General features: G+C 42.5%; 1 protein-coding gene across 9 annotated transcripts in view; it reads left to right on the forward strand.

Annotated features, from left to right (window-relative positions):
* CDR2 (cerebellar degeneration related protein 2) overlaps positions 1-22,924 on the forward strand; it is a 110,830-nt gene that overhangs the window by 77,618 nt on the left and 10,288 nt on the right. For 8 of the 9 annotated variants that reach the window (XM_074381935.1, XM_074381932.1, XM_074381931.1 and 5 more), the window contains one exon: positions 12,103-12,215. In XM_074381935.1, coding sequence (XP_074238036.1) covers positions 12,103-12,215 — 113 coding nt within the window. Of the gene's footprint in view, positions 1-1,266; positions 1,647-12,102; positions 12,216-22,924 lie in introns of those variants that run through there. The other variant, XM_003930180.4, reaches the window with a different exon arrangement.

A 22,924-nucleotide genomic window follows, 5' to 3' on the forward strand; every position in this document is an offset into this window, starting at 1 on the left:
AGAAGGGTTTATAACCAAAAGTCCCCAGCCCCAACTCAATCCTCCCCTTAGGGAAACTGTTAATTGCTCCCATTTTCATTTCTGGCAGCTCTCTCCATATTTGTGGAAATGATTTGTTGGATTATCAATGTAAGGTATTATCTGTCGACTCACTGCTAAAATAGACCAGGATTTAACTAACACTCCTCTCCACTTCTAACAATTATTACCTTATATTCTAGAGATAATCTTTGAATTATATACTTAAACCTCGATTTTGTTGTTTCATTGCTCAAAGTTAGCAAGATACTGGCTCTGCTGTCTTCCATCGGCTGCACCTTTGCCTTTACGTCAAGGTTGAGAACACTGACCTTCAGGTCTGTCATCCTGCTTAAGAGTTTCCGTGCTTTGTCTGCAAGATGGTGCTAAAAGCTTAACCCACGAGGAGTATTTGCTGGGTTTTGTCGGTGGAGGACAGAGAGCGTGCTCTGCCTCCCTGGCAACCAAGTGCTGGGGCTGCAGCCTGTCCCCTCCAGGTGCAATGTCACGTCCCCAGATGCTTAACTTGTGGTCTACGAGTACCTTTTAAAACTCGTGTGCAACACTGCTTGCAATTTTTCCCTTCCAAGTGGACAGCTTCGGGCATCCCTCCCCGCCCCAAATTCTCAAGAGGGTCTGGCGCCCACCGTTTTAGGGAGCGTCAGTACAATTCCCAGGGCTCAGATGTCAAGGAGACAAAAGCTACCGCTCAATAGGCGTTTTCTTAGCTCTAAACTCCCGATCGACCCCGAGTCTCCCCGCCAGATTCGGAGCAAATCGGAGTCAAGATGCGAGAAGGCGCGAGCGGGCGGCGGACAAGGGCTTCTGGCACCCTTTCGCCTCCCGCAGGCACGAAGGACTTCCCTGGACAACCGCTCGCCTCTCAGAGGTCGCAATTCTAGACCCTCCGGCCCGCGCTGCCTAGCCACTGACGCGCCGGCCTCGGGACACCCACCACAGGGGTAGGACGCTGCGCCGCCGGCTCCACAGTCCAGAACCCGGTACGCGCTCCCGGGAGCCGCACCGCGCAGATCAGGGGGCGGACTTTCGGCCGCACCCCTTTACTCTTTCCCCGCCTTCTTTGTTTATTCCGGGCCCGACATTGGCTGCTTGCCCTCGAGACCGGGCGAGCCGCGCGCCTTTGGAGAGACGTGATTGGGTGAAGTCGCTGCCGCTCGGCCAGCAGCCCGCTTCCGATTGGTTGAGGCGCCGCCGGGGGTTTGAATCGCATCCCCAGCTGGGGAGGGTTCTGCCAAAGTGCCACGTTGGGCCCGGCGGCGGTTGCGTGAGGAGCCGGCTCCGGGCGCTCACGTCGGAACGCCCAGCCGTTGGAGCCGTTGGGTGGCGCGAGGCGAGTTAAGGAGCCGGCCGGTCTGCAGCGGCCGCCGGCGGGAGCAGGGCTGAGGCGGCGTGGCGGAGCCTGGGCGGCGGCGCGTCCCGCCCGAGGGCGGCTCTGGCTGAGGGCGGAGGGGCCGGGGAAGAGCCCGGGGCAGCGGCTGAGGCGGGACGGCGGCGGTGGGAGCCGCTGCCCCCGGAGGACCCAGCCGAGATGCTGGCGGAAAACCTAGTGGAGGAGTTTGAGATGAAGGAGGATGAACCGTGGTACGACCACCAGGACCTCCAGCAAGGTGAGGGAGGGGGCACCCCGCGGGCGGGCGGGCAGGCGGGCGGCGGCCTGGCCCAGGAGGCCCCCGCTGCGGAACTGTTAAAAAGTTGCTTTCTCTGGCTGCGGAGGATGCAGGTGCCGAGAAGGGCTCGGGCGCACCTGGCGGCGGGGCCGGCGGGGCCCGCGGATCCCGCCCGCAGGAAGCCTCGGCGCGGGGCCCACGGCTCTGCAAATGCGCAGTTCAATATCAGCCCCGGGGCGCGTGGGGGCCAGCGGCGCGCCAGGCACCGTTTTAAGCGCTTTCCGTGGATTAACTGGTTTAATCTTCACTGCATTCCTCCCAGACAGACCCAGGTGAGCCAGGTGCCCCGCAGAAAGTGGCCGAACCCGGGAAGCCGCCCCCTCGCAGCCTGTCAAGCCCAGCGCCTTTCTTGGCCAGCGCGGAGGGCCGGCCGCTGCAGGTGGTGACGGTTTTGCGGCTAGCAGGAGCTGTGCGCTCCGCACGTAACGGAACTCTAGGAGACAGTAACTTTTTTAAAATGTATTTTTTAATGTTTGAGGGTACGTAATAGGTGTATACCTTTATGGGGTACATGAAATGTTTGGATACAGGCACGCATTGTGAAATAAGCACGTGATGGGGAACAGGGAGTCCATCCCCTCCAGCATTTATCCATTGAGATACAAACAAACCAATTACACTGAGAGAAACGTTTGTTACCCCATTTTCCAGATGGGAAAGGGGAGGTTAAAACGTTTAAGTGGCTTGCCTAAAGCTAAGTGTGGGAGGGAGTGTGTTTTGAACCCACACACTCCGAATTGTAGTCACTGCTCAAACCCCATCTCTTCTTTACCATCCTAGTTTACAGCTTTTTTCAGTTGGGCGTTAAGCTGTTAGGCTTAGTTCACCAGATGCCAATTGAAACGACAGAAGAGCCCTTCCACCTCTGTCACTTCAGTTTGCACGCCAGCTTTCACTTAGAAACAGGCCTGCCGGGGGTGTCTCCAGAGAACAGTCGTAGAGCAGCCCACACTTTGGGACCAGTGAGCCCCCCTTTTTTTCATACTAATAGGAGCTAGCAGTTGGGAAACACTTTTTATGTGCCTAACACTGATAAGCCCATAACACAGTTGCTCATTTAATTCTGGTAGCACAATAGAGGTAGTAATGTTGGGGAGTGCTAGGGTTCCTCTTAAGACTCCGGAACAAACATTCTTAACCGCTGTGCTGAATACTGAATAATCCTCAGGAATTTTTCCAGGCATCTTCAGTTTCTGTAATTTTGCGTAAATGCTTTCAGCTCTAATCTTGCAGGGAAAATTAACATCTCATTTAGTTGAATATTAAGTGATCATGATGCTTGTTCATGCTAACCACTGAACGCCGCAGAAGAAAAGAATCTAGGCTTGAATAACTCAAAAAAGGATAATAAGCACCTCTTTTGGAGAAAGATAATTTCTTAAATTAACATGCAATCACTTTAACCAAAGTAATTCACCTTATTACGCTTATAGAGTCCAAGCTACTTAGTGGTTGCAGTGCAGTGTTCGGCACCATCTTCTTTATGTCCAAAAGACAAATTTGTCATACATTTTAACAAACCTGTTTTCAGATTTCCCCATAAGGATTGATGGCCTAGTTTGATAATTTCTCCAGGATTTATGAGGCAACCACTGTGCCATTGCAATATTTCCCTATAATTTAAGCAATTTGTATCATCACAACTAAATGTTTTTCTTTCCTGTATTTAAGAAGCATAAATCTTTAAGGGAATAGAGGGGGTAGGTTCCTTTTTCAGGTATTTCCAGCATCTAGCATAATACTTGGTACATACTCGATTTTAATATTTGTTGAACTGAACTGAAGCACTCGCACAAAATTGTTTTCCATGGCTCTCTTCCATCAGGTGCCTTAGTCCATGCTGCCTTCTCCAGCTGTGGGAGGTTGTTAGGAACAACCAGTTGTAACACTTCAATCTACTGAGAAGCAAGTGCAACGTGTCAGGGTTACAGGTGGAATTCTCTTTAACCTCTGATCAAAATAGTCATTAGCTCTTCAAGTTTAACAAACCTTAAAAACACAGGTCTGGGCTGGGTAGAGTGGCTCACACCTGTAATCCCAGCACTTTGGGAGGCCGAGGCAGGTGGATCACCTGAGGTTGGGAGTTCGAGACTAGCCTGGCCAACATGGTGAAACTCTGTCTCTACTAAAAATACAAAATTAGCTGGGTGTGGTGGCAGACGCCTGCAGTCCTAGCTACCCTGGAGGCTGAGGCAGGAGACTTGTTTGAACCTGGGAGGCAGAGGTTGCAGTGAGCCGAGATGGCACCATTGCACTCCAGCCTGGACAAGAAGAATGAAATTATATCTCAAAAAAAAACACACACAGGTCTGAACCTCTTTACTGCCAGTTGCATTTCTGTGTTTTTCAAAGAGCTGTTACGTTATCACAGTGGGCTTTGACATAACCCTCTGTCATAACTATATGGGGTACGAATAGAGGATGTGAAATTCCAATAATTAAAACTTGTGAATATGGCCTGTCAAAGAATAAAGGCTATAATGTGAATAAAAGGGTATCCTTTCCCCAATTTTACTAAATTATATGTTAACTCCTAAGCTTTTAACAGATTTTAAAACATTCATTTCTTAAAAATGTATCATCTGCTCTATGCCAGGTATTCACCTAGGCACTGGGGCCATAGCACCTCCCCACACGAGAGGATAGGCAGGACTCCTACTCCCATAGAGTGAATGTTCCAGGAAATCTGTTCACTAGAGAAGCCTGAAGGTGCCACCTCATGAGATGTGCCCACTACAGTGCCTGGCACATTGTAGGTCCTCAGTAGACACTTGCTGCTGAATTAAGTTTGGGAGCAGGTCTGCCCTGTTAAACAGAAGTATTCAGCAGATCTAGTGGGATTTTATGTGCAGGCATCTGTCTGCAGTTTTTTAACATCCTCATTATTACTGAGCAAGGCTTATTTGGAGAGAACTGCTGAAAATAACTTTTTTTTTTTTTTTTTTTTTTGAGGCGGAGTCTTGTTCTGTCGCCAGGCTGGAGTGCAGTAGTGTGCTCTCGGCTCACTGCAACCTCCGCCTCCCAGCTTCAAGCGATTATCCTGCCTCAGCCTCCCGAGTAGCTGGGATTGCAGGTGCATACCACCACACCCAGCTAATTTTTGCATTTTTAGTAGAGATATAGTTTCACCATGTTGCCCAAGATGGTCTCGATCTGCTGATCTTGTGATCCACCCACCTTGGCCTCCCAAAGTGCTGGGATTTCAGGTGTGAGCCTCATGCCAGCCAGAAAGACGTCTTATGATCCTGTTCTCAAAATCTTACAACTACAGAATGTTTTCCTTTAGCAGTAAAAGCCATGATCTTAATAGATTGAGTCTTTATATCAAAGGTTCCTAGGGTATTCTTTTTTTAAATTGAAATTGCTGGAAAATTCTAACCTCAGTAAACTCTGGTCTGCTATTCATACCTTGTTAGAAACATGTAAAGCTTTTGTGTAGGCAGGAGGAGAAAACCCTTTGCTGTTACAGAACACTTTGATGAAGAGACTGTCTTTTGTCAGAGGGCTGAGTTGGCACGGTAGGAATAGTGACAATAATCTCTGTGGGTAAGATCTTTTCTGGGACAGCAGGAGCCTTCAGTGCAGGTAATGACGGTGCTTGCTTTGAAACATGTCCCTGAGAACAAGGTGGAAAGACTTCAGAGATTGGATTTTCTTTTAAACCAGCTGCTATTATAATTGTCATTTGGTGAGCTGTGCAAACTTAGAAAAAGGAGTCAGGTTTCTGTTATCTGGATCAGTAAATGAACTCTTAAAGGAATCCAAAAATTTCAGGGTGAGTACATCCTCCTTGTGTACAACTATTTTGCTGAGTCACTGTTTGGAGAGTTATTAAAACTGACACCATCATTTTTCTTGATGTTTATATTCAGGTTTTCTGCTTTCCCAATTATGGTAACGTTGGCAACAGGAGTTAAACAGAAACATCACTAAATGACGCATTTGACTTTGTAATAGGAAAAGCTTTCAGCTTTAATGTTGAATTACTCCTGCAGACTACCAGCTATAATGGGAATATGTTGTCGTATTTTTTTTTTTAAGAAACTAAAGTAAAATGGGAAAAATATAATCAGTGGGATTTAAAAATTTCAAAATTCTGGAAGAAAGGTTCTTTAAAAAAAATTGCTTGGCTACCAGTGCTCATTTTTTGCCTAAAACATAGAGCTGAATGAATATCTGTTTAAAGCTAACAGTTTACACCATTAAAAATGTATTATTTCCTACAAAGACTCATTAGTGAGAGAATATTAAATATATGAAGATATTGATAGGTTGCAATTCTGAAGCCTGCAATAAATCTATGGTATTTTTAGTAGTTGCCTAAGCCAGGCCAGTTCAATAGGATTTAGAAAAGACCCTCTTGGCCGGGCGTGGTGGCTCAAGCCTGTAATCCCAGCACTTTGGGAGGCCGAGGCGGGTGGATCACAAGGTCGAGAGATCGAGACCAACCTGGTCAACATGGTGAAACCCCGTCTCTACTAAAAATACAAAAAAAATTAGCTGGGCATGGTGGCGCGTGCCTATAATCCCAGCTACTCAGGAGGCTGAGGCAGGAGAATTGCCTGAACTCAGGAGGCGGAGGTTGCGGTGAGCCGAGATCGTGCCATTGCACTCCAGCCTGGGTAACAAGAGCGAAACTCCGTCTCAAAAAAAAAAAAAAAAAGAAAAGACCCTCTTAATGAAAATTCTTTTTGTAATCCTATAGAGATGAACAGGTGTACAAGGCTTCGAAACTATATTATTTCCTTTTCTTTTGTGCCTTAATTAAAACTATAAAGGACATTCAATATTCTGTTCCCTCCACTAATTATTTAGAAAACCTTCTTGGGCTTACTGCCAGCTTTTGGCTTCTTTCAGTTATGGAAGCCGGCTGCTACTCAACAGGAAATGAACTTTTTTTAAAGACCAAAAAAAGTCTGGTGTCTTTAAGCTAACAGATGAAGTAATATCCTCTTATACAGTGTGACTTCACAGGAGCTTTCTTGTAGTTGAGACTTGTTAAAATTCTATCCTTACCAGCCTATGAAATATTTAGGAGATTGAGACTTCAGGTTTCTGAGCCAGGTTGATGCTTTGTTTTACTGAAAATAAGGATTGAGATAAGGACAAGTCTCAAATTCTAGTGCTGTTCTTGACATATCTTTCTGCAGGAGCAAGGAAGAGGTTCCTGGCTGCTCTTAAGAAGCACAGGTAGTTCCATAACTGAATGAAAGAGACTGGTGATAGTCACAAGTCAGTCTTGATTTTGGGAGAGTTTTTGGCTCAGATTTTGTTCTGTTTGTTTTCTTCTAAGAGACGAGGTCCTGCTATGTTACCCATGCTGGTCTTGAACTCTTGGACTCAAACAATCCTCCCGCCTCAGCATCCCAGAGTGCTGAGATTATAGGTGTGAACCAGCACACCCAGCGCTTGGCTCAGATTTTGTATTGCTAGTTAAGAGCATCTTTGGTGAATGTGATCCTTCCCAGTGAGGAATACTCACCACTCTACACTTTTAAGAAGGAAAGACTTAAGTCTAGGTTATTTTTTATTTTTTATTTTATTTTTTTTTTGAGACAAGACTCTTGCTCTTTGCCCAGGCTGAAGTACAGTGGCACAATCTCGGCTCACTGCAACCTCCATCTCTAGGGTTCAAGCGATTCTCCTGCCTCAGCCTCCTAAGTAGCTGTGACTACAGGCATGTGCTACCATGCCTGACTAATTTTTTGTATTTTTAGTAGAGACAGGGTTTCACCATGTTAGCCAGGATGGTCTCCGTCTCTTGACCTCATGACCCTCCTGCCTCAGCCTTCCAAAGTGCTGGGATTACAGATGTGAGCCACCATGCCCAGCCGGTAATGTTTTTATACTTTTATACAGTGTGGTAGCTTCCATGTGGGTCTATGTATATACATTACACACCCTGTGAGTGCAAAATAATTTTTTGCTGGAACATGTTCAGCCATACATGGTTCCTTATTTGGTGAAAACAAGATATTAACTTACCTGGTTTGTATGTGCTTTCAGTAGCAAAGCAGGCAATAAAAACCCAAATAGTTGAACTCTAGTTTCTCATTGCAATCTGTGAAAACAGGTAGAAGAAATTAAGTACCTCAACTAGGGGAAAATTTGTATTCTCAAAGAAGCCTGTGGACCTCTTTTTCAATTTCCTTAAAACTTTGCAGATGAGAATAACAAGAATCATGGTGAGAGTGAGAACCTGTTGACCTAAGAGTTTCTGTCTTGATATGTGACTCCCCTTGGAGATCGATCTGGTCAGTTAATAGCTTTGTGCTTCAGGTTGTCTCATCTGAGAAACTGGACTGAATACCTTTAAAGATATAAAGACTAATGTCTCTAGAAAACAAGTAGGTTGGGTGCAGTGGCTCACACCTGTAATCCCAACACTTTGGGAGGCCGTGGCAGACAGATCACTTGAGGTCAGGAGTTCGAGACAAGCCTGGCCAACATAGTGAAACCCCATCTCTACTAAAAATACAAAAATTAGCCGGGCGTGGTGGTGGGTGTCTATAATCCCAGCTACTTGAGTGGCTGAGGCAGGAGAATCACATGAATCCGGGAGTGAGCCAAAATCATGCCACTGCACTCCAGCCTGAGAGACAAAAGAGTGAGACTTGTCACACACCAAAAAAGCAAAAATGGATAAGAAAAAGACTTAACATCTCTTAAATGCTTTGAGCTATTTGTAAAAGTTCTATGTTTTGTAAATACAAGTCATTTCATAGACTTGTTAACAGAAGTCTTTTTCTTTTGAAACAGGGCCTCACTGTATTTTTAGTAGAGATGACATTTCGCCGTGTTGCCCTGGCTGGTCTCGAACTTCTGAGCTCAAGCAGTCCACTTGCCTCAGCCTCCCAAAGTGCTGGGATTGCTGGCATGACTCACTGTACCTGGCCTCTAAAGTCTTAATGTAATGACAGTAATAGATATTGTTAATATTGAAATCACATGAGAGTATATTTTAGCACCCATCTACCAACAGTATACTGTTTTATTGAAATGGATGTAAAATGTTTTAAATCTGGAGTTGGGTGTGATAGGTTTTGCTGCTTTCTGCAGAGTGAAAACTACCCAAGTAGAATACTAATACGCACTTTTGTGGACATTACTAGATAACAAGCCAATGCTGTTGTTACCATTTACTCTAGGTTAAGTTTTACTATCAGTAGTGGTGGGTAGCCACTAAGCCTTATTTATCAACCTCCAAAAATTAAGTTTAAAAATCATTATATAGTGAGCGTCCTTGTTTTTATGATAAATATTTTTTTTCGTGATACTTTTATGACATTAACTAAGATTACTTGCCATCATACTTAGAATAAAATTTAAACTGTACCTACCATGGGCTATAAAATCCTATGTAATCTGATCCCTCATGCTTCTATTGTACTGGTTGCTTGTTAGGTTGGAGAATATGCCAAATTCATGGCAAGTTCTTCATCCTTCAAGCTTCAGCTAAAAGATCTTCCCAGACCTTCCTTATCACCTCCCTTTCTAAATTGGGCCCTGGGGTTGGCACAGTGGCTTCTGCTTGTAATCCCAACAATTTGGGAGGTTGAGGTGGGAGGATCTGTTGAGGCCAGAAGTTTGAGATCATGCTGGGCAGCATTGTAAGACCCTGTCTCTACAATAAATCAGTGGGAAAGTAAGCTGAGTTTGGTGGTACGTGTCTGTAGTCCCAGCTACTTGGAAGGCTGAGGCAGGAAGATAACTTGAGCCCAGGAGTCTAAGGCTGTGGTGAGCCATGATCACACCACTGTACTCCAGCCTGGCAACAGAGTGAGACCGTGTCTAATAAAGAGACAGAAAAAGAAAGCCTTTTGTTCATTATCACCAAATCCAGGTTCCCCGCCCCCCCCTTTATCTTTTAGACTTCATGTTGGTCAACAGATTTTAGCTTTACTTTCAAAACATGTCAGAATTCTGCCCCTTCTCTCCATCTTTATCTCTGCCATCCTGGTCCAAGCCATCATCATCTCTCACCCAAGTAATTGCAGTATCTTTCTGTCACTCTGCCCCCACCTTTGTCCCATTCACTGTGTTTACATCGTAAACAGAGTGATCCTATCAAGCCTCCACTGGATTCCTTTGTGTTGGGGGTAAAAGTCAAAACTCTTGACTTCTTTAGTTAGGCCCTCATCAAACTGGCCATCTTGGAGCCCCTCTGGTTTGACTCATTCCCCCAGCCCGAAAGATTCTGTTCCACCCTCCTTGGCCTCCTTAATGGCTTAATCATGCTTCCTCCCAGGGGCTTTGCACTTGCCTTGCCTCTGCCTGGAGTGCTGTTTCCCTAGAAGGGTTTACATAGGTCACTGATTTCGTTCCTTCACATCTTGATTCTAATGTTGCCTTGGTCATATGCTCTTAAATTTCAGCTTCCCACATCCACACTCCTGTACCTCTTCTTGCTATCATGTTTTATTATGCTGTTTCTCCCAATAGAATATAAGCTTCATGAGGATGGGGATTTTTTTTTTTTTTAATGTGAGTTCCTTATGGCTCCTGGGCACCATCCCAGTTCCTAGAATAGTGTCTGCTATTATTGAGTATATGCATGCATGCATGAATAGTGTTTATCACAGTTTGTAAGTTTAGTTGCTCATTTGGTATCTGGCTTCCTCCACTAATATGGAAATACCAGCAAAGCAGGACATCATTCTTTTCACTATTCTGTATCTAATGCTTAATATAGTATAGTACCTGGTGACAAAAACATTGATTTGTGAGTCAATGAATATTAGTAGTATTTTGTGTGTGTATCGCAACTTAATTTGTAAAGTACTCCTTTATTACTTCATTTGATGGTCACAATCTTAACTTGGTAAGACAGCCATCTCTCTAAACCAGAATACTAACTATAGGGACCCCTAAAGTCACCATATTGAAAGTGTTCTGGCCAGGCGCGGTGGCTCAAGCCTGTAATCCCAGCACTTTGGGAGGCTGAGGCGGGTGGATCATGAGGTCAGGAGATTGAGACCATCCTGGTCAACACAGTGAAACACCGTCTCTACTAAAAATACAAAAAATTAGCTGGGCATGCTGGCACGTGCCTGTAATCCCAGCTACTCAGGAGGCTGAGGCAGGAGAATTGCCTGAACCCAGGAGGCGGAGGTTGCGGTGAGCCGAGATCATGCCATTGCACTCCAGCCTGGGTAACAAGAGCGAAACTCCGTCTCAAAAAAAAAAAAAAAAAAAAAAAATAGAAAGTGTTCTGATAAATGATAGAACTGGGCCTGAAACCTTCCTGCCCAGAGTAAGTGCGTTTCCCACTGTATCAAAGGACTGCTCCATAAGATTTACTGTACAGAGAAGTATTTCAATGACCTATTTTACAACTAGTGTCCTTTCTTGTATTGTTAACTAAATTTTCATTTCTGGGAGTGAGTATAATATAAACAAATCCTGTTTTATGGACAGTATGCCTAAGAATAGAGTTGAAAAAAGCAGGTTTAAAATAAAATATGGTTCTGTGCTAAATGGAGGTATGAGCTACTGACATACAATTACCTCAAAAACCACATTGCTGTTTTCTGGTTGCTCATCTTGCAGAAGGACATAAAGGGAAGAAGAAAGAAGGACCCGGGGCAGTGCTCTTAATGCTGATGTATTTTTCCGCTTCTTGATATAATAATACTTAGTCCCCTTAGGTGTCCAGGATATATGGCAATAAACTACCAGTTATATTCGCAGCAGCCAGATTCATGGGAACTTTAAAGATTTTTGAGCCGGGCGCGGTGGCTCAAGCCTGTAATCCCAGCACTTTGGGAGGCCGAGGCGGGTGGATCACGAGGTCAAGAGATCGAGACCATCCTGGTCAACATGGTGAAACCCCGTCTCTACTAAAAAAAAATACAAAAGACAAAAAATTAGCTGGGCATGGTGGTGCGTGCCTGTAATCCCAGCTACTTGGGAAGCTGAGGCAGGAGAATTGCCTGAACCCAGGAGGCGGAGGTTGCGGTGAGCCGAGATAGCGCCATTGCACTCCAGCCTGGGTAACAAGAGCAAAACTCCGTCTCAAAAAAAAAAAAAAAAAAAAAGATTTTTGAAAGCTCGACCTATACTTTGGCTCAGGGGGTCCATTTAAAAAAGTAGACTGTCAAGATATGAGTATGTTCATTCTACTAGCGAATAGGATTTTAGAAGTAACACTGCTGAATGATCATTCCTGAACTAATGACTAAATCTCCATAAAGTAGATGACCTTTTTTCACTTCTTACAAGTAGGATTACATAAGAGAATACTTGACCTGCTGGAAGACTCAGTTTAACTGAATTTTAAGTAGAACTCAGGTTTTCCTTCTGTGCCACTCCACCTTCGATTGGGATGTGACTTAAACTGCATATTCTTTTTTGAAGGACTGGATTTGTATATTCTAAGATTCATTTGTTGTGCTAGATCTCCAACTTGCTGCTGAGCTTGGGAAGACATTACTGGATCGGAACACAGAGTTGGAGGACTCTCTTCAGCAGATGTATACAACAAATCAGGAGCAGTTACAGGAAATTGAGGTAATTCACTCAGCAGGAAAGTTATGACACTTTGGTGGTGTGTTACTGTTATGCCAATAGCATACTGCTAAAATAACATTTGCAATTAGAAATAACATATAATTTTTTAAGGAAGACTTTTTTGAGAATAAGAACCATCAAAGAGGAGGGGAGGTTGATTTCTACCTTTAGTCTTTCCCAACACATAAATCACTGTGATGAAAGTTATTTCTGTCTTCACCCTTGGTAAAGTGTACTAGAAGTAAATGGTCCAGTGTTTGCCAGTGTGTGGGGCCAACTGAAGCCATGAATATTATAATTAGTTTTTCAGGCTTTTTTCTTTTAAAAAATGCAATATTTTAAGATATACAGAATAGTGTAAGAGAACAATACAGTGAATACCCCCGGACCCACCACCTAGCTTAAGAAAGAAGACTACCCACACTGTTGAAATTCCCACCAGAGAGGGAACTTATACTTCCTTGGTGGCATATCCTTCCCACCTACTATGAAATCATATCCTAAATTTGGGTTTAGATTACAAGTTAAAAAAAATTATAATTCCTACTTTCATAATGTGTTTAAATTTTTTGCTGCCTTGAAATAATCATATATGTATTTACATGTTGCTTTCTTCCTGCCATCTTAATTTACTTTTTTGCTGAATATTTTATCATTAAAATCCTACATTTTTGGCTGAGTGTGGTGGCTTACACCTGTAATCTCAGCTCTTTAGGAGGCTGAAGAAGACATACTGTTAAACTCAGGAATTCGAGGACCAGCCTGGGCAACCTGGTGAAACCCCATCCTTCCAAAAAATACAAAAATTAGGCTGGTGTGGTGGTGTGTACCTGTAGTCCCAGCTGCTGGAGCGACAGGTGGGAGAATCACCTGAACCTGGGAAGTCAAGGCTGCAGTGAACCATGATCATGCTACTACACTCCATTCTGGGTGATGGGAGCGAGACTTTGTCTCAATAAAAAAAAATAATACCCTTTACCTAGCTTAACAAAGTAAAATGAAAGATGCTAGATTAAGGCATTAAAATGATCTTCCATGCTGCTAATCTTATAAATGGTCCCCTTCAAGTTATGTGTAGGCCACCTGATTGGAAAAAAGATAATTGTGGATATTAACTAGATTGAAAGTGCCCCATCAGAACACTTTTCTCCATGTCCCAACCCATGCTCCCCCAGACAGGGTCTGAAAGGTCTGTACTTAAATTACAAGTTCCTCCCCCTCAAATTGGTACAGTAGACCCAGGACTCTTGTGTCTGTGCACAGAAAAATGTAAATAACTCTAGAACATTGAAGCAGTTCTTTATAATGAGTACTTCATAAAGCTTTGATTATTTCCTAAACCAGGGAATTCAACAAGTAGAGAATTATACAGTCTTTCCTTAGAAGCAATCACATTATAGTTTTCGACTTTTGAATACAAATAAACCTACCATCAAAACAAAGGCAAATTTACAATCTCAATATCCATTAATTTTACCTAGTAACATAAAAGGTGTATACAGTAGACCCTCCCTTTGAGCAGGATTTCTGAAATATGCTTTTTTTTTTTTTTTTCTTTTTGAGGTGGAATCTTGCTCTGTTGCCCAGGCTGGAGTGCAGTGGCGCAATCTTGGCTCACTGCAACCTCCGCCTCCCGGGTTCAAGCAGTTCTCCTGCCTCAGGCTCCTGAGTAGCTGGGATTACAGGCATGCGCCACCGTGCCCGGCTAGTGTTTTTTGGTTTTGTTTTTTTTTGTAAGTAGATATGGGTATTCACCATGTTGATCAGGCTGATCTCAAACTCCTGACCTTGTGATCCACCTGCCTCGGCCTCCCAAAGTGCTGGGATTACAGGTGTAAGCCACCATGCTGGGCCGAAATACACTTTTATAATTCTAGGGAGGTATGGCTTACAGTGATATTGAAGTCACCAGGTACCATTTTTAGCATATTCTATATCAAAAGAACATAGAAGGTGTTTTACACTAAATTGAATTTAGTGGCCTACTGTAGGCTGGGTAAGGTGGTTCAGGCCTGTAATCCCAGCACTTTGGGAGGCTGAGGCAGGCAGATCACTTGAGGTTAGGAGTTTGAGACCAGCCTGGCCAACGTGGTGTAACCTCATCTCTACTAAAAATACACTAATTAGCTGGGCATGGTGGCAGACACCCATAATCCAAGCTACTTGGGAGGCTGAGTCAGGAGAATCACTTGAACCTGGGAATTGAAGGTTGCAGTGGGCTGAGATTGTGCATCTACACTCCAGCCTGGGCGACAGAGCAAGACTCCATCTTAAAAAAAAAAAAAAGACACGACCTACTGTAGAGTTTGCCAGAAACTTAAAATGCAGAAAAACTAGGCATTTAAAAACTATTAAAGTAGGCTAGGCATGGTGGCTCACGCCTATAATCCCAGGACTTTGTGACGCTAAAGTGGAAGAACCACTCGAGGCTAGGGTTTGAGACCAGCCTGGGCAACAAAGTGAGACCCTGCCTCTAGTCTAAAAACAAAACTATTAAGCCAGCCAAATGTTTGATGTGGTCAAAGAACTCTTTCCTGCTTTGTTTCTTAGATTGTGTTTTCCAACTCATTGGGAGATTTCAAAATAGTCCTAAACAATCATCACTCTTTGTATTTATGTAGAGATACAGTCTAATTGTATCTGTAGTCTGTGAGGTTTGTCTGAGGCCCAGTTATTGCTAACAGTTAATACATTGTATTGTTGTTTCCTGTTAAAGCATTTATAAAACATTATGACTGATACCTATTTTAGCATATCTTTCAAGTGTAGATGAAAGAAGTGTAAATATTTGTAAGTTGGGAGAATGATGTCTATTGATTAGTCTAATCATTAGTTAATGATCTGAGTTATCTTTCTCCCTTTGTTTTCTGTGCTATCAAGGATAATTAGACATTTAAGATAGATCATTGATATTCTGCAAGTATGCAAAGATATCTGAGAGTCTTCAAATCTACAAATAACACTTTGCCATCTAATACTATCCATAAGATATTGCAAAGTATCATGGAAGTGAAATAATCCAGTTCAGACCATGATCTTGGAATATTTTGAGAAACATATTCATGAGTCTTTTGTTTCTGTAATAAGTCGTCTGCTGGTTCCTAGATCTGAGCATTGCATAATGTGTTATTTTATTCTTTTTTTTTTTTTGAGATGGAGTTTTGCTCTTGTTACCCAGGCTGGAATGCAATGGCATGATCTTGGCTCACCGCAACCTCCGCCTCCTGGGTTCAGGCAGTTCTCCTGCCTCAGCCTCCTGAGTAGCTGGGATTACAGACACGCGCCACCATGCCCAGCTAATTTTTTGTGTTTTTAGTAAAGACGGGATTTCACCATGTTGACCAAGATGGTCTCGATCTCTTGACCTCGTGATCCACCCGCCTCAGCCTCCCAAAATGCTGGGATTACAGGCTTGAGCCACTGTGCCCGGCCGCATTATTTTATTCTTTATTCAAAACTGCTTTTTTGGCTAAGAATAATCACTATCTTAGATTTCTTCACCACCTTTACAGTTGACTTTCTTTTTTCTTTCCTAAGTTGCTTCCTGAAAGTAAGTTTAAAGTCTCAGTAGGGGAGATGAGATGGCAGTACTGGCTAAGCCCACTTATTAGCCAGGGGACTCCCACAGACTGTCCTTTCTGCTTGCTTCGTCAGAACTGTGCCTGGGCAGACATAGAGATCACAATGTAGATTTCTGAGGTCTCTCTAATAGTCTAAAACAAAGAATGCCCAATGCTCTTATAAAAGTCACTGGGCAACCAAAGAACCTACTTCCTTGCTAAAAGATGGCCCCTACAATGTGTTCCTCTTATTGCAACCTTCAGGAGGCCCCCTAAATTTTATAAGGGCTCCTTCCTGAATTTGAACCTTTTCAACATGTTTTTCCTTACCTTAAACTTTTTATTGAAATCTACATTACAGAAAAGGGCACAAATCCTAGAAGTATAGTTAGATGAATTTTCATAAAGTAAACATGCCCATGCAACCTATACCTAGATAAGGAGTTGAGAGCATTATCAGCCCTTCCAGTCACCACCCAGTGAACCACATCCTAACCCCAACACCCTAGATAAATTTAGCTTGTTTTTGACCTTCACATGAATGGAATCACTTGTACAGGTTTTAAACTTAACTGTTTAGGATGTTTATTGGGAATTAGATTAGAAAAGTAATACATGGCCAGGCACAGTGGCTCATGCTTACAATCCTAGTACTTTGGTAGACCGAGGCGGGTGGATCACCTGAGGTCAGGAGTTCGAGACCAGCCTGGCCAACATGGTGAAACCCCGTCTCTACTGAAAATAGAAAAAGTAGCTGGGCGTGGTGGTGCCTGACTGTAATCCCAGCTACTCAGGAGGCTGAGGCAGGAGAATCCCTTGGACCCACAGGGTGGAGGTTGCAGTGAGCCGAGGTTGCGTCACTTTACTCCAGCCTCAGCAAAAGAGTGAAACTCCATTTCAAAAAACAGAAGTAATACATGATTTTTTTTTTAATTCAGAAAAATATGTAGTTAAACCAAAAAATCTCCTAACCTACCAACAGAGAAATTGAAAATGAGACAGTCCAAAAAATGGTGTGAGAACACACTCTTCTGAGTAAATGAAAAGTAGTGCAGGGAACTGGTGAAAATACTAGGACAAAATCCCTAAGACTCTGACTTATTATGGAAATAAATAGACAACTTGGACACTGCCAAAGGGTATTTTGTAAGTAGAACCACAAATATTCTTTCAAAGATTATTGGAGAGTTTCAAACAATCCTCCTAAAAATTGATTAGTGTTTTTGGTAGGCATTGTTTTTAATATAAAAATAAAGATTAAACAAACTATTCAAAATAATGGTTAAACTGGCTTCAGAGAAGCCTGTAGCCTGTCTTACTTTTTTTCAGTGCTAATTTGAAAAACTGAGATACTTTTTTTTTAAGAATACAGAGCAAACTTTTCTGTTCTGGATGGAGGGAGGAGAGGAGAGAACTCTTGCTTTGGAGAATAATGAGATCAGACACCATTGGATTCATTTTTATTTTCCTACAACCATGTAAGCAGCCTCTAGCCTTGTGTTTTGGTTACTTTTCGCTTAAAGACCTGTATTATCCCCCACAGGAGTTGTGCCTAGCACTCAAAATAGTCTGGCCTTCAAGGCATCCCTTCTTTCAAGAGTTCATGCCCCCTCTGGAAATGAAAAAGTATTTTGTGCTTCTTTTACTGCATGTATCAATATTCTACTGTATATGATATTTAATTGATTTTCTTTATTCTCCTTTACCCTTATTTCCTATTGCAACAATGAGGCTGTTGCTGTGTTTATTGATGGTTTTTCACACATAGTAGGTCATTGATACTTTGTTGAAATCAGTATTTTAACAGAGGAGAAACAGCTTACAAAGCTCTTCTAGTAACTCCTAAACTGTGGGTTTCCACCCCTAGAGATTTTTAAGGGAGGCAGAAGGAGCTCTAGCGTGTGTTTTAGGAGATCCAGGTTTAAGCCTTCAATTTTGTTTGCAAATAGCTAGAGAATTTAGACATGTGAATTACCTACCCCTCAGGTTCTGTTTGCTCCATTACAGAATGGTGATAATCCTTGTACTACTTTGGTACAGGAATTTTCTGAGGGGATGAGATGATGGAAGCATATATATTTTGAACAGTATAAATTATTGCATAATTTACCAATGTTTTAAGAATCTTAGTAGTAAAAGTCTTTAAAAAATGTTTATGGCTATATAATAGCTTTACATATGTATGGGGTGCATGTGACATTTTGATACAAGCATGCAATGTGTAATGATGAAATCTAGGTAATTGAGTATCCATCACCTCAAACTTTTGTCATTTTTTGTTGGGAATATTCCATCTCTTTTCTAGCCATTTTGAAGTATACCATAAAATATTGTTAACTATAGTCATGAAAGAACCTTAATTCTGAAAAAATAAATCCTCCAGAATTACTGGAAGAAACAGACTTTAAAAACAATCTAATCCCACAATTTTAATAGTGGGATTATAGGTGGTTTCTATTTTCATATTCATGCCTCCCCCCACCAAATTTCTACAGGGGAGTTACATTACTTTCATCAAGGGAAAGAGATTTTTCAAAAGTAACAGAAAATATTTCTTTACTATTGTGAAAGTTGATTTTGATACTAAATTCAAAGGATTTAGGCTATAATCCTTCATTTCAGGATAATCCCAACACTATTTACAAGCCAGATTTCCACTCCATTTCTGTGTGTTTTTTTATTTGGGGTTGTTTCTGTCTTTCTCTGCATTCCAGGTTAGGATTCCATAACTGCAAATAGGTATTAATATAATTCTACTAACCTTTGTTTTTTAAAGGTTTGCCTCAATTGTAAAGGTGGCCTGTTTTTGTAGCTTTTGTGCATAGCAAGAACCTTGTACTCATAGTGGAGGTGACAGTCTGTGCAAATTAGTAGACAGATAAATCCAAGGTATTTTGCCTTTCATACTCTTGCTATAAGTTGACATTTTTGCCTATATTTCTGCTACCCATGATCCCTTTCTCCCACTGTTAGGCTTCAGATGTCTCCCGTTCCTGTTTATTGTGATAGTCAGATTCATTGGATGCCATGTATCAAAGAGAAAAACAGCATGTCAGCAGCATGTTTGTATCTTGAGGTAGGAAAGAAGCTAACCCATTTCCTTCTAGATTCAGAAAAAAATGAATAGTAACGTAAGGGGTTCAAGACCAGGCCTTAAAGCTCTGACTCCGTAGACCTAGATGTCTGGCCTTACCATCAGTACTTGCTTAAAGATCACATCATTTTTCTTTAAGTTGCTGACTGGTTTTTGTCATACTCTTTTGTAGGTCTCCTATAACTGATTCCCAGAGAAGTGAAGGACTTTTCTGATTAATTTTGGTTTTGTATAATAAGATTAAGCTCCTACCACGTGAAAACAAGCTCCTTGCCATTCTTCAGATTGTTGTTAAAGCCAAGTCCTCTAAGACCAAAATATCAAAGTTCTTAAATTGTGTTATCAGAGGTATCACAGGTTTTTATATATCAAACAAGAACTTTCTATAGTTTCTTAAATGGCCTTTTTGTACTTATTTGCATATTGAGCTGTTTGCCAAGATGTTGGCTACAACCGTAACTTGAGCATATCTTTAAAAGAGAGCGGCCGGGCGCGGTGGCTCAAGCCTGTAATCCCACCACTTTGGGAGGCCGAGGCGGGTGGATCACAAGGTCAAGAGATCGAGACCATCCTGGTCAAAATGGTGAAACCCCATCTCTACTAAAAAATCCAAAAAAGTTAGCTGGGCATGGTGGCACGTGCCTGTAATTCCAGCTACTCAGGAGGCTGAGGCAGGAGAATTGCCTGAACCCGGGAGGCGGAGGTTGCGGTGAGCCGAGATCGCGCCATTGCACTCCAGCCTGGGTAACAAGCAAAACTCCATCTCAAAAAAAAAAAAAAAAAAATAGAGCAACAACTTGGGACCCATCTAGTAGCTGGTAGGAACTGTAACTCTCTCCCTCAGATTAGCAGGGGCGATTGGGGCCATGGGAATAAGTATAGAGAAATAATCTATAAATGGAGAAAGGAGGGGAGAATTCGTGGCTAATAGGCTGTTTTTCCAAGAGGGGTATAATCAAAGCTCTTCTCAAAATCTTGCTGTTAAATTCCCCTTGGCATATCACAGTCTGAGTTATGCCAAGCACAGTAAGCTGTTGTGAAGAAAAGTCTAGCAATTGTCACTTTGCCAGTATTTTTTGTCCCTACTGTGTGTGAGGAATAGACTAGATAAAGCATTCCATTATTAGAAGACAACAATACTCGCCTGGTGAGGTGGCTCATGCCTATAATCCCAGCACTTTGGGAGGCCAAGGCAGGTGGATCTTCTTAAGTCAGGTGTTCAAGACCAGACCAGCCAACATAGTGAAACCCAGTCTCTACTAAAAATACAAAAATTAGTCAGGGATGGTGGTGCAAGCCTGTAATCCCAGCTGCTCAGGAGGCTGAGGCAGGAGAATCACTTGAATCTTGGGAGGCTGAGATCATGCCACTGCACTCCAGCCTGGGCAGCAGAGCGAGACTCCGTCTCAAAAACAAGTTGAATATTGTTAGATTGTTTTGAGAGAAGTCAATTTAGGGTACCTTAAGAGTGGTGCTGCTTTAGACCTGATTTAAGGTTTTTTTTGTTTTGTTTTTTTTTGAGACAGAGTCTCTGTTGCCCAGTGCAATGGCATGATCTTGGCTCACTGCAACTTCTGCCTCCCAGGTTCAAACAATTCTACTGCCTCAGCCTCTCCAATAGAGTAGCTGGGATTACAGGTGCACACCACCTCACCTGGATAATTTTTGTATTTTTAGTCGAGATGAGGTTTTGCCATCTTGGCTAGGCTGGTCTTAAACTCCTGACCTCAGGTGATCTCCCCACCTCAGCTTCCCAGAGTGCCCAGCCAAGGGGGTTTTCTTTTTTTTCTTTTTTTTTGTTTGTCTCACTCTCACCCAGGCTGGAGTACAGTAGCGTGATCTCGGCTCACTGCAACCTCTGCCTCCCGGTTTCAAGTGGTTCTTCTGCCTCAGCCTCCTGAGTAGCTGGGATTACAGACACCTGCTACCACACCTGGCTGATTTTTGAGGTTTTTAAGTAGAGACAGGATTTCACCCATCTTGGCCAGGCTTGTCTTGAGCTCCTGACCTTTTGATCCATCTGCTTTGGCCTCCCAAAGTGCTGGGATTACAGATATGAGCCACCATGACCAGCCCTAAGGTGGTTTTAAAAGGCTTCTGAAGAGGTTACATTTGAAATGAGGCCAGAAGGATAACTGGTTTCTTTGGTGCCTTGGATCCCTTTATCTAATGAGATCTTTGATGATCCTCTTAAAATTCATTGAATTACAAAGGAAATCTGTTATGAAATACCTATCAAATATTGAAAAAAGTAAATTTGAGATATATAGATATGTATTAACATATTTAATGACAAGATCTAGAAACTACCATGATTTCAAATAGTGATGAAAGTAAGCAGTAAATCAAGATTTCTGCAACTATAATATGAAAATATCTGTGATTTCTATTGGTAATGCATACAAATACACCTAATACTACTGGTGGTTTGTTTCCTCTGTCAAAAGACAAAATTACAACAAATATAGTATAAAGATCTTAATTGGCTTTTATTTAGATTCTAAAGTTGGGCAACACCTCATTCTTAAAGAATGAGGGTTTCTATGAGCTGTGCAGAGGAAGTTGGTTTTATAGACAGAAAAGAGCTGAGGAAAGCAGAAATGGAAAATAAAATGTGGATTGTTTCAAAGTTAATTTATCTGTAAAGGTTAAAGCAGAGGGAACTCCCTTATGCTGGCTAAAACTGGCACGTTTGGGAGTTTGGCTATTATCTCTTCTAATTTCTCAGAAGTCAGATGAACAACTTTGTTTTGGCTTGCTGACATGGAACTTTAGCAAAAGTGACTCCATTTTGGTTTGGTTTGGTTTGTTGGGCGTAAGGCAGGGACTCAGTCCAAACCAATGGTCTACTTTAAATTTTAGCCCCCCTATTAATAATTGAAAGAAATGCCAAATTTCAATTAGAAGTTAGCAAAAATGAAGATGTAGCTGTTCAGACCCTTTAAATTCATCTAGGTTCACAGACCCTCTAAAATGTATCCGTGGACCGTAGACTAAGAACTGCTGGCCTAGGTGCAGCCAGCCAGGAGAAGTGCATTCTCCCAGCATAGGGGATGGTAGAGTAAGGCTCTAGAGGAGAGAGACTCTTAACCTTGCATCGGGGCAACTCCAAAACTTTAAGTCAAAGATGTCTCCCCTAAGTGTGAAATAAATTTTAAAAAATCCAATAGCTAACAAATGAAGCTGGAAAAACCACTAAGAGACAATTGGGAAAATATGCTGAAACATAATAGATGTTAAAGAATTATTGAGGTTTTTTTCCCTTAGGAATTGTAGTTAAAATGAAAAGTCCTAGAAATGTATGAAGATGTATACTTGAGATGTCTTGGATTAGCTTTAAAATGATTTGAGGATGAGGAAAATAGAAGCTTAGAGATGAAATAAGATTGGCTAGGCCGGGCGCGGTGGCTCACACCTGTAATCCCAGCACTTTGGGAGGCCCAGGTGGGTGGATCACAAGGTCAAGAGATCGAGACCATCCTGGTCAACATGGTGAAACCCTGTCTCTACTAAAAATACAAAACATTAGCTGGGCATGGTGGCACGTGCCTGTAATCCCAGCTACTCAGGAGGCTGAGGCAGGAGAATTGCCTGAACCCAGGAGGCGGAGGTTGCGGTAAGCCAAGATCGCGCCATTGCACTCCAGCCTGGGTAACAAGAGTGAAACTCCGTCTCAAAAAAAAAAAAAGAAGTAAGATTGGCTGTATGTTGATAATTGTTGAAACTGGTTGATAGGTACATGGGGGTTCATTAAATCATTTCTCTGCTTGTACATATGTTTGAGATTATCCACAATACCTGTAGAGAGTTTTATTTATTTTTATTTACTTAATTATTTTTGAGATGGAGTTTTGCTCTTGTTGTCCAAACTGGAGTGCAGTGGTGCAATCTCGGCTCACTGCAACCTCTACCTCCTGGGTTCAAGCGAATCTCCTGCTTCAGGCTCTCGAGTGGCTGGGATTACAGGCGTGCACCACCACGCCTGGCTCATGTTGTATTTTTAGTAGAAACAGGGTTTCTCCATGTTGGTCAGGATGGTCTCAAACTCCTAACCT

Source organism: Saimiri boliviensis, chromosome 12 (assembly GCF_048565385.1).
Source record: "Saimiri boliviensis isolate mSaiBol1 chromosome 12, mSaiBol1.pri, whole genome shotgun sequence".
Classification (NCBI taxonomy): domain Eukaryota; kingdom Metazoa; phylum Chordata; class Mammalia; order Primates; family Cebidae; genus Saimiri; species Saimiri boliviensis.